The sequence below is a fragment of the Otolemur garnettii genome, unplaced genomic scaffold, assembly GCF_000181295.1.
Source record: "Otolemur garnettii isolate 467f Iridium unplaced genomic scaffold, OtoGar3 scaffold00012, whole genome shotgun sequence".
Lineage (NCBI taxonomy): Eukaryota > Metazoa > Chordata > Mammalia > Primates > Galagidae > Otolemur > Otolemur garnettii.
Window position 1 is genome coordinate 6,354,657 of NW_003852407.1, and position 12,552 is coordinate 6,367,208.

Consider the following 12,552-nt stretch of genomic DNA (forward strand, 5'->3'; position numbering starts at 1 on the left):
AGGTTATGCCAAAATCAAGTTCAGAAAGACAAGTAGAAGCCACATAAGCAGACAGGAATCCAGAGGAAGATCTTCCAAGCAAAAGTGCTAATATGTCAAAAGCTGGGAGGTAACAGGGAATATGCTTTCACCTAGCCATGGGGACAATTCCTCCTACCTGCCCTCTCCTATATCAAGCCTGCTCTCCACGGGCCATTGCAAAGATTCTATCAAACTCATTCACACTGGTTGTAAATGACTAGTGAAGGATTAACTAACTTGTCTGCCATGGCAGCTGACGTTTTTTGACAGAGAAGCATTTAACCAAAGAAATGACGCTCTCGTGGTAGACTCTCAGCCATATGTCAGTAAATCTGGTAAAGTTTGGTTTTGGCACACCCTTTCTTCCTCTTCTCCCGATAGTGGAACTATCACCTTTATAGCCTAAAGTTCCCAGTGACCACATGCTTTCAAACCTCTCCATCCTCCCACGATATGCTCTCAGAAAATAATTGGTAAGTTCATTGATAACAGCAGGTATGTGTCCGAAAAGCTTCACAGGGTTACCTTTTCAAGAAATATTTGCTTTTTAACTTGGGCCAATACCCCTATTCGGCTTAAGCAAATGATATGAAGTCCTAATGTAGGATGCTAATCAGAGGTGGGTTAGGGGAGCACAGAATTCCCCTGCTTCCTTCTGAACCTGCATTTTTCAGAAGGTAGACTGTGTCTCTAACCTGTGAAGCCAGACTACATGGCATGCATTTTAAGTGGAGGAGTATTTACCTACAAATAGGTAAACTTGTACACTAAATCATCCAAACTTGCTAACTATGACTCTACCCCAGTTAGCCTAACAGCTCCTACAAGGCACAAAGGTAAGGGGAAGGGTAGAATTGGAGGCCCAGGAGTCCCAGGACACCGACAGTCCCTTTCCAATTTCACCCCTGGCCTAGTCAACACTGAACTCTGTCCACTTAGACTCCTGGCTCCTCCAAGGAGTCCAGGATCAAGGCTGTGTCAGAAAGGACAGCACCCAAGCCTCATCTTATGCACCCCCCAGGAGCAGGCACTGATGCCAATGTGTTCATCATCATCTTTGGGGAGAATGGGGACAGCGGGACACTGGCCCTGAAGCAGTCAGCCAACTGGAACAAGTTTGAGCGGAACAACACAGACACGTTCAGCTTCTCCGACATGCTGAGCCTGGGCCACCTCTGCAAGTTGAGAGTCTGGCACGACAGCAAAGGTAGCTCCCACTGCAGTCCAGGGTGGTGAGAGGGCAGCCCTCAGCTCTCCCCCGAGCCCTTCCCTCCCCCAGCAGCGTGTTGATTCCGTCCCCCACCCCCACCAGGCAGGCAGCTAACGAAGTTGATTGCCCCACGGGATGTTTCCATCAGTATGAGAAAGCCAGCGTTTCTGGGCAAAGTTTGAAGAAGCTTAGTTCCCCTTGCCTTCTCCTTCAGTGAGCAGAGGTTATTCATTGTTTGGGATGTCAGAGTATTAATTCTACATTTTTTCAGGCATAAAAAAATTAAGAAATAAAGGGCTATGGCACCAAGTTCACTTCTCATGGGTTTTCTGTAAAGGATTATGTTTGTTTCTTTATAACAGTCAGCATAAAAGTAGTTGAATTTACTTATAAACTATGAAATAGGATGTAAACCAAGTGAGAAATTTACTTTTAACTTGAAAATACCTAAGGAATACTTTGTTGCATCTGTAAAGTCTTCATCGGTGATAAAGTTCATATTCTCAGCATTTCTTCGGTTATCATTCTTCTGTCTTCAAACAGAAGACCAAAGAATTTTGCTTTGGGCCTGTAAGTTCTATTTGTAATTAGAATAGTGTCGTTACCTATGAAAATCCACCTCCCATAAAATCCATAAGTACTGCTTCCTTAACTCACCTCCTTGCCTTCCATCGAAATTCACCTCTGCAAAGCTGTCTGCTCAAAGCCTTCTTCAGCCTTCTCTGAGTCTGTCCAACAGTCAGGCTGAGCTGTCCTGAATGTCATGTTTCTCCTCACTTCTTCCAAATCCCCACTGAGGCCAACCCATCTGTTGTGGCCACTGATGAAACCCAACGCAGCAGCTTGCCACCTTTCTTGTAAAGGGCGCTAACATGGGTCGAACAGTTAGAATTTTTTCTATAACATAGAAAAAGCTCAGATGAGACACATATAAAACAGCCAGACTTCAAAGCAATAAAATAATGAATACTTGCACAGCGCTCCACAGTTTTCAGATTTCAGTGTATCCAATCATTCATTCACATACCACACATCTGAAAGTGGTCACGGCATGCCTGGGACTCTTTCAGGTATTAAAGATACAAACATTTGATCCTCAAAAAACTTCATGAATTACCACAGCAAAAGCACTTCATTGCCCCTTTCTCTATTAATACACATACAGTCAAGGAATACTGAGGCCCATCAAGGTCTGAATGTTTTACCCAGAACCAGGCAGTAGAGAGACCTGGTCTTCAGGTGCCTGTTCGGAGTCACCATGCTGTGTGCCAGCCCATCTGGACAGCTGCCATTCTGCACCCTCCCAGCCACTGTGCCAGAGGGTCAAAAAAGATGAGGATAGGAAGGGGCAGCCTCTTCTATATCTGTTTTCATGGCCCCAAATATGTCTATTATTAGGGTGTACAGGGGGAGAGTTTTATACAGAAAAAGGTACACTAGAAGGGGCCTCTCCCTTCTCCCAGGATGAGTCAGTGGAAAGAAACATACTTGCAAAACATGCCCAAATAGACTTAAAGCACCTCCCCTCTTTCCAAACAGGGAAACAAAACAAAGACACCTAAAGGTATTTTCTTCCCTTTCATCATCCATTATGGTCCTACTGTCTTAGAACCAGCAGTGGTCATTGAAAGTCTACTGTTATCATCACTAGGAATATCCCCTGCCCCAGACACCCTGCAAGATCAGGATAAGCTTCTGCCCACGACACTCAACTGCAGTCCTCCAGTCAAGACATGTGTAAAAGCACTGAGCCCCATGGAGACATTAGTCTTGGGTATGACTTCAGAACTAGAGGGGGTTGACAGATCAGATTAGTGGGGGATGGGGGTGGGAGGAGCAGGGATGAAGTCTGTCTACCCTATCACATGTGCCTGCAGTCTCTCCCTAAATCTCAACTACTGTTTAGGAAGTATATTTCTGAACACTGTCCCTGCCTTAATCAGAAAAAAGAACATTGTATCTGGGGGCTTCCATCTCTCTGTGTGCCTACCAATACACCCTGCTAAGAGACTATAACTCTTGAGGGGGGGGGACCATGCCTTATTCATCTTAATCTTCATAACTTTGTACAACAGTTCCTAGAGCATAATGGGGACTTAATAAATGTTAGCTTAGTTGAGACTCCCCCACCACCAAGAGAGAGTTGAGAAATACTAGGTTCTTCACTCTTGTTTAGCCATAGCCTCTACCTTTACAGAACCAAAGGAAATAGAAGCCTGAGAAGGAATAAATAGTATTCCTAGGCAGCCTGAACTATTCTTCCAGGGTTCAACCATACCATGAGACTAGAGAGCAAGGGGTTCCCTGACTACTCGGTCAGGCCAGAACACTGAGTAGAGAAGAATTTCATGTAGGCTATGCTGACCCCTCACTTTTCAAGAAGAGAAGACAATGTCAGGGCCATTTACAATATTAAGTATTTCATGTATGGGGTTTGGGGGAGCTGAGAGTGGAGGCGGGAGCCAGAAAGACTGAGGATGCCCTTCTTAAGGACAGCACTTCTGTTGAAATCAGTAACAGGCTGTGTGGGCTGTGGAGCTGTCCAGAGTCCTGACTTCTCTGGCCGCTATGGACTCTGGACTCTATAGCCTGATCCCTTGGGCTCTTGACTTGCGGTCTGTTTTCAGCCTGGCCTACTAAAGACATCCAAATGTGTGGTAATCCAGACAATAGAAAATTACCATGCATCCCATCCCCAATTCACAGCAATAAAGGCAGAAAGTTGTTGATCCAAGATCAGAGCTCGTCTCCATGTCTCCTGCCTGCAAAGGCCACTATCTCCAACTCCATCTTATCCAGATCTGAGCCCCACCTGACTAAACCCTTTGTTCCTTGGCTGGCTCTTCCTGATGCTGCCACACTTGCAATGTCTGCCCTCACTATCCATCTCAGTCTGTTTCTCATGAAGAACCTTCCACAGTCCTCTTGGGCACTCCTCCCTCCATGCTGTACCAATCATCCCAACCCATCCAGGAAAGTAATGGCTTATATATTTGAGAAAAAATGGTCAAAAAGCCATGTGGCAACACTTCAGGAGTCAGAGATAATGTTTGCTTACAGTGTCACCTAAGTGTCCTCCTTTCTTATTTTTCTCCTCTGATCTGATACATCTTCTCCAAAGACAAAATAAACTATACAACCAACCCCTTTATTATGCAGCCCTAACAGTTCCCACAGTTTTAATATTGATGTCAGCTAACAAATTAAATACAGTTGGTTCTCATGATTCACAGTCATTATGCTCTACAAAATTGCTGCGAACTCTTAGTTAGTGAATACTGGACCATTGCTCATGGGAGAAATACAAGGTTAGGTTCCTGTAAGCCTCTGGTCAGAACATTTACCAATATTGATCAATACATAACCTTGTTTTATATGTGTTTCTGTTAAAGGGTACTGCATTTAATATACAGTTTATTCATTAACATTGAACTCATGACCCATAGCACTATAACTCATGCCTGAGCAAAGATTATCTAACACCTATTTTCTCTGTAAGGCACATTGCTGCCTTCTTATATTTAGAAACACTAAACAGCACTTCAGCTTTGGGGTCAGCCAGTATGTTTGAGTCTATTTTTAACAAAAAGCACAAAAATATGGAAATGTGTCAATGAATAGAACATGAAATGGACATTGGTTTACAATATAAGATCAGAGGCAAGAAGGTAGTGTTACCTGGTTTGACATCAGCTGAGGATGTGTGTGTTGGGCAGCTCAAATATTTTTTGCCACTCTGCATATGTTCACAAATGACCATACGAATATTAATTTTGGGGTTACGGAAAGGAGGGAAGATGAACAGCCTTCTGTTACAAATAAATTTTATAAAACAGGCAAACCCACAAAGATGGAGCTCGTGAGTAATAAGGATCGACTGTCCCTATTGAGCACTTATGATTCGGCACAGTATCCAGTGCTGAGGAGAGAGTAGGAAAGAGCAGACAATGTTCCTGTCACCTCGTCAACCTTCTAGCAACAAATACATTCACTGCACAAGTAATTAATGGAAATAATGGTGTGTCTCTAAAGTGGAGGTCCTCCAGATGCTGGTCTGTGGACTAAGAGAAGACAACTCTGAAGAAGAAGTGATGTGTAAGCTGAAACCCAAGGAATGAGTGGGAGTAGCTATTAGGTGAAGAGTGGTGTTTGCTAAAAAATGAAGGAACATATTTGAGGCAGAGTGAATAGCAAATATAAAAGCCCTGAAATAGAAGAAATCTTCTTATGTGGCAGAAACTAAAGAAAAATCCAAAATGACTACAAAATTCGGAATGGAGTGGGAGCTAGAAAGTAGATAAGAACCATGTGATATGTCCTAAGCAATGTCAAAGATGCCTTTATCCTAACTACTTTAAGAAGCTATCACAGGATCTCAAGAACACCAGTAGGTTGAGGAAGATCACTGTAGTATCTGTAGGGGATAGGTTAAATGGAGGAGAAAATGAACTTCAAAAGACAGCTAAGAGATGATGGGAGAGGTGGTAATGGTAGCAGTGGGGAATGGAGGAAAAGGAGAGATTTTAGAAATATGTAAGGAAGAGGATATGTTAACGATTTGCTTGAGAAGACTTGAGCAAGAAGGGTAAGGATGCTGGAGAAGTATCTTCATCTTGATAAGTTTTATCTGAAGACCTAGAAGACATCCAGGGAATGATGTCCAGTAACAGTGGAGTCTAGACCTCCAAAGGAAAGGCAATTGAAAGATTGATCTGAGGCCAGGTGCAGTGACTCATGCCTGAAATCTTATCACTCTGGGAGGCCAAGGTGGGTGGATTGCTGAGTTCATCAGTTCAAGACCAGCCTGAGCAAGAGTGAGAACTCATCTCTAAAAATAAATAGCCAGGGGTTGTGGCAGGAGCCTGTAGTCCCAGCTACATGGGAGGCTGAGGCAAGAGAATTGCTTGAGCCCAAGAGTTTGAGATTGTTGTGAGCTATGATGCCACGACACTCTACCAAGGGTGACAAAGTGAGACTCCGTCTCAAACAACAACAACAACAAAAAAGATTGATCGAAGATATCAATCTAAAAATTTTTAGTTCACATTGCTGTAGTAAATAAAGAGTAAAGGAGAGTATACGAAGGAAATACAACTTCCAAGAAAACAGGGCAGCCAGTACAAATTCTTAAGTATTCCAACATTGGAGGTTAGATAGTGGAAGGGAAGAAAGTGGGAGAAGAAGAGGGAGACAAGGGAATTACCTCCATATTTTGTACTTCCAAACTGACATGTGCTCGAAGGGGGCAGATCTTTATCTGGTGAGCTCTGTAGTTCTCAAGATTGTTCACCAGCCATGAAATCCTACCAGGGATAATATGTTGGTTTCTGACTCCATAGTTTCCTGGACATATATTTAATAGAAGAAACATGAAGTCACATTTCTTTTCAAATAGCAAATCAATTTAAAATGAATATCTCTCCCTAGTAAATTTCCAGAATCTCTTGCTGAGAAATTTTGTTACATGGACAAATATTTAAGCACTGTAACAAGAGAAAAAGGGGAGATGAACAACCTTCTGTAATTTATTGATTCACATTTACTGGAAAGAAAAATGCTTTTCAGTTGCTCCTCCCACTACCACCTTCATACACAAATATCAGGGAGCCTTTCTTTCCTAGCCTCACCCCTTTTTCTCTCTCTGGCCCTTTTTGTAATGCGGAATTGCCTTTTAACTCCTGACTATTTTAAGCCATCCAGAGAAGAACAGCATGGTATACATAAGTTTGCAGCAAAAGTAACTCTCTAAAATTAACTATTTCCATTCAAAAATTTTTCTGTATTCTTCACTTTCCTCTTTTTCCTACCTCCCTGAACTTGAAGTTCAGCTTTTGTTTAAACTTTGACTTGAATTAAATGTTATATCTTTTGCCCAAGCTAGCAGTCATTCATAGATAACCAAGAAATAATTGCATCTGTAATTCCCTTCCCCCGCTTAATTCTTATGCCTTCTTCAAAATCCAGATTAACTATCATCTTCTTTATAAAGCTCTTTGATTACCCCCAAATGAAGTTAGAAACTCACTACTCTGTGCTCCTAAACTTCTCTGTTAATACCTCTATTTGTCATCCAATAGCAGATGAATTTCTTCCCAGATGCTAATTGTGCACATATCCAGACTTACTTGTTTTTCTTAATACATTTTTCTACCACGCTAAAACCTGACAGCCAACTCACCAATTCCTTCCATCTCATCACCATCAAAACCTGAAATAAGAGAGAGTTCAGGGCAGTGCCTATGGCACAGTGGGTAGGGTGCTGGCCCCATGTACTGGGGTGGTGGGTTCAAACCTGGCCCTGGCCAAACTGCAACAAAAAAATAGCTGGGCGTTGTGGCGGGTGCCTGTAGTCCCAGCTGCTTGGGAGGCTCAGGCAAGAGAATCGCCTAAGCCCAGGAATTGGTGATTGCTGTGAGCTGTGTGGCACCATGGTACTCTAACGTGGGCAATAGAGTGAGACTCTGGGGAGAGAGAGAGAGAGAGAGAGAGAGAGCGAGAGAGCGAGAGCGCGCGCTATCAGTACCATGGACAGCTCCAAGTCACTCCAGCTTTGTGTCTAGTTGCTACAATTATCATTTAGATGTCAGCCTCTCCAAAGAGTTTGACACCCCTACCTTGGTAGCCAAAGCCTATCTGATTGCCTTGTCCCTGTAATAGCTTTTATACTTAAGATCCTGAGTTACTGATGTGATTCTTTTTCCCTTGAAGACAGGGAAGTGGGCCTTCGCCCCTTCAACCAGACATTGGATCCAAAAGCAGGATTATATTATTCATAGGTCTTGAGGGTCACCAAAGAAAGGAAGACTTTTGTATCTCCATTGAGCCCACGTGGTTGGGACAGAGAAGTCAAGATTCTGTACCCAGCTTCCTCTTTTTTTTTTTTTTTTTTTTTTGATACGGAGCTCACAGCAACCTCCAACTCCTGGGCTCAAGCGAGTCTCCTGCCTCAGCCTCCCAAGTAGCTGGGACTACAGGTGCCCGCCACAACACCTGGCCATTTTTTAGTTGCAGCCATCATTGTTGTTTGGCATGCCTGGGCTGGGGATTCGAACCCGCCACCTTAGGTGTATGTGGCTGGCGCCTTAGCCGGTTGAGCCACAGGCGCCCAGCCTACCCGGCTTCCTCTTTATGGTAAATTTCTCTTCAAGGAATGTGAGTTTAAATATCAATACAAGCTAAAGTGGCTAAGCATACCTTTAAGCTCTCTCTATGCCACACTTTTTCACATTAGTCTAAAATTTTTCTGAATACATTGTGTTTCTCTTGCATAGAAATTTATGAGGACAAATACATATTTTTGAGAGTCTTCCCCCAAAAGATAATGATTCCTAAAGTAATATCAAATTACAAATGTTTAATTAACTCAGAGCATAGCATCTTCTCTTTTCAGAAGCTACCTTATTAATTTCTTTGTGGTGTATCCGGTGGTTCTTATTTGTGAAAAATTTTGAACATGCACAGCAATAAAGGGAGTAGTGTAATGAACTTCCATATACCCATCACCCAAGTTCAACAACCATTATGATTTATCCGCTTTAGCCTTTTTACTTTTTATTTTCTATCTTCACTTCTTTTTGATTGATGGAGGATATAAAATCAACTCCTAAACTTCATATAATTTTATCCCAAACCTATTTAATGTGTTTTTCTTTTTAAAATGGACTTTTTCTTACAAAAAATCTCACCACCGTTATCACATTTAACAATGATTTCTTTATACCATTCAATGTCTATTCCATAGCAAATTTTCCCACTACTGTTTATGGAATACATGGGAAATATGTAAATTTCCGCAGTCTTGTGTATTGAGTAATTTTGTGAGGAATGAAATGTATTGAGGAAATACTATGAATTGATGTAATTGAAGTAAGTAGAAGTCCCTTTCTTACTGGTGCTAGTAATGTTGAATAGTGGAGACGGGGCAGTCAGCCTGATTGCTCCATTGTAAATCTCCTCGTAACTCTGTATCTAATGGATTCATCCAGTGATGATCAATTAGGGCTACAAATGGTGATTTTTTAATTCTGTCATTTTTTATCCACTTACTAGCTGGAATTTTTCTGTAATACAAAAAAATGCCCCTAAGGCTATTTGATTACTGTGAAATATAGCTCATAGAAGAAAATCAAGATAAATGGTTCATTCTTCCCTTTAATTACCATTACCCAGATAGCTTTTACAACACCGAACAAATTATAACCAGAGTGTTTATTTTCTAATTTGTCTTGCTCTTCTTGCTTTGTCTGGTTAAATTAAAACCCTGGCGAGATAAAGAATTTCTTTTGCCACAAAAATGAATTTATGTTTTCTTTTGAGCAGCATAAATTCATAAAAGTATAAAATACCTCAGAAATAATCTGTTTCAACCTCCGCAGTGAACAAGTGAAGAAACTGAGGCGGGGGGGTTTATAATAATGTGTTCAGTTTGGTGAATATGCTGAGACTGCAAGTCCCAGAGTGTCGCTCAGGGCAGTCTCTGAGATAGTGGCCATATGAAAAGTTATCTTTATGGAAAGATAACAGCCAGATCCTTATATTCTTCCATAGCTAGGGCTCTGTGATTATTCTACATCTTACTTTAAACTGTCTATTGATTTTGCTGAAGAAACGTAACTTACCCAGATGAACTCTTAGCTTGCCAAAGGTTATTTTTAAGAAAGGAGTTACTTGGTAAAATGAATTATCTTTCTACTTAAGAAGAATTTTCAGAGGTCTGTACTGGAATAAAGAACTAACAGTTCACTTTAGAAAGTAAAAATAGGCTGGGCACAGTGATTTACGCCTGTGATTCTCACTCCCTGGGAGGCCAAGGCAAATGAATCTCTTGAGCTTGGAATTTGAGATGAGCCTGAGCAAGAGGTAAAACCCATCTCTACTAAAAACAGAAAAATTGGCCAGACATTGTGGCAGGTGCCTGTAGTCCCAGCTACTTGGGAGGCTGAGGCAGGAGGATTGCTTGAGCCCAGGAGTTTGAGGTTGCTGTGAGCTAGGCTGATGCCACGGCATGCTAGCCTGGGCAACAGAGTGAGACTATCTCAGAAAAAAAAAAAAGAAAAAAGAAAAAAAGAGAACAAACACTTATTGAATAATATGCCAAGCATTTTCCCAAGCACTGGAAAATAGTTGTAGATAAATCGCACAGGATCTCTCATAGGGCCTACAACCTAGTAGAAGAAGACAGACAATATAATATACGAAAAAACAAAAACAAAACTATTTCAGATTGTGAAGTGGGCGTATGGTGACTGATGGCAAGTAATTGGGGATGAGGAAGCTTCTGAGAATAGGGCAGTTAACAAAGGCTTTCCCAAAAACAGGACATTTTATCTGACACCTCGATGATGAAACAATATTAGCACTCAGAGCCTGGGGAATATCGTTCCAGACAGACAAAAGAGTAAATGCAAAGTTTTCAAGACAAGACAGGGTTTCATATATCAAGGTATAAAAAGAAGGCCGGTGTGGGTGGAATATAGTAAGTGAAATTGCGAGTAGTATGAAATGAGATTAGAGGAGTGGAAAAGCACCAGATCATGTCAATCCTGGTAGTCCTTGGTGAGCCGTTTGTGCTTTCCTGTGACAATGATGGGGAGCCATTGGAGGGTTTTACAAGGAGAAGTGACAAAATCCAATTTATTATTTTAAATGTGGTGTGTACTGTGTATGGAAGTAAATGTCTGGAGACCAACTAATTATCCATCCACAACAGCAAGGTAAATAATTTGTGGTATGAGCAGTATGAGCATACAATGGGATACCAGGCAACTATGCAAAAGAATGAGATCAGTATTTACATTCTGGTTCTGATATGGGTTGTCTGTGAGTAAAAGGATAAGTTATCAAACAGAGTGGAGCATTTGCTATCTTTGTATAGTTATAAAATAGAACCCTAAAAGAGGAGACTTTGAAAAGAAATGGATTCTCGAATGGCTGGTTTCAGAGGGTTCCGTATTAGTCCACCAGGGCCAAGAAGGATGTCTCTATCTCGCTAAACTGTGGGTCCATCTACCTCTCTGCTATCCTACTATCTTCACCAGCAAAAACCAGCCACATGACACTGGGCTGCCCTGAGCTGCTGTTCCCAGCTTCGTGTTTGATAGGTTCTTAGTGGGAGAAAGTTGCAGTAAGACCCCTGCCAATCCTACCCAACATTTCTAAGACAAGGCGAATAGATCCAGCAGTGAGCACAAAGCTGAGGATTAAGCTTCTTTCATGTCAAAGGAGTTGGGTTTAGCCTGCTATTTACCATGGAAGAAGTTTCTCTGAAGAACTCTAACTTGAAAGTTGTGGATGGGGTGAGACATTACCATCCTCTCAGAAGATGAGGGACAGGGGTACACAGTGGGGAAGGAGGCAGCCTACCACAGGTCATTAAGGCAAGGCCTCCTCTTGCTGTCTTCATCTAAACAGCAAGGGCAATGAATTATCTGGGTATAAAGTTACAGCCACCCTAGAATCTACCTTTCCCCTCAGCTCACTGCTTTCCTCTGTCACTGCCCTACCTGGAGCCCAGGAAGTGTGATTCAGTAGTGAGACTGGCTAGGGTATAGAGCAGGATGAGCTGTGCTTTCTAGTATCATAAACAATCTCATGATGGTCCAGCTCTCCAAGTCAATGTCATCCTCCTCCACAACACACTCACACACTCATCCACACACTAACACACTCGAAATTCCCATTGATTTCCTACTGCTGAAAGACCCCCCTGACTCTGTCCTGATACATTAAACCAGTAGTTCTTAGGTGTGGACCAGCAATGTTACCTGGGAGCTAGTTAGAGGTGGTTAGAGGTAGAAAATTGTTGGATCCCATTACAAACATACTGAATCAGAAACTCTGGGAGTAGGGCCCAATAATCTGTGTTTTAACAAGTGCTTGAGGTGACTATGATGCAGCCTTGGCCACACTTTGAAAGCAACTGGACATCTTTAAGAATATAGATGCTGGGGCCCGACTTCAGGGTCTATAGTAGCTGAACTGGGTAAGAGCTGGATACTAGAATCCCTCTCTTGCTCCCTCCATCTCCTTTCACACACACACACAGGGTGGGGGTGGATGGTATGGGGAGGACAAAGAATCTCTTCCGATCAGACATCTGGGATGTCTTCCAATAGGACCAACAACTTGTTTTCTTTTTCTCTGCCTTCCTCTTTACCCGCCTCCTCTTTTCTATGTCCCATTCTAGACGTCTTTGAGCACTGCTTGAATAGGTCTTATCTGCATCATTTGCAGACTGAATGCACTGAGGCTTGCTAAGTAGTTTCATCAGTTTCATGATACTATCAGGGACCATCTCAGAAAGCTGCTATTTTGCAAACTTA

At 42.1% G+C, this 12,552-nt stretch overlaps 1 protein-coding gene across 1 annotated transcript in view; it reads left to right on the top strand.

The window, feature by feature from the left end:
- LOXHD1 (lipoxygenase homology domains 1) overlaps positions 1-12,552 on the top strand; it is a 164,623-nt gene that overhangs the window by 137,984 nt on the left and 14,087 nt on the right. The window contains exon 35 of the mRNA XM_012802001.1: positions 961-1,228. Within this exon, the coding sequence (XP_012657455.1) occupies positions 961-1,228 (268 nt within the window). The remainder of the gene's footprint in view (positions 1-960; positions 1,229-12,552) is intronic.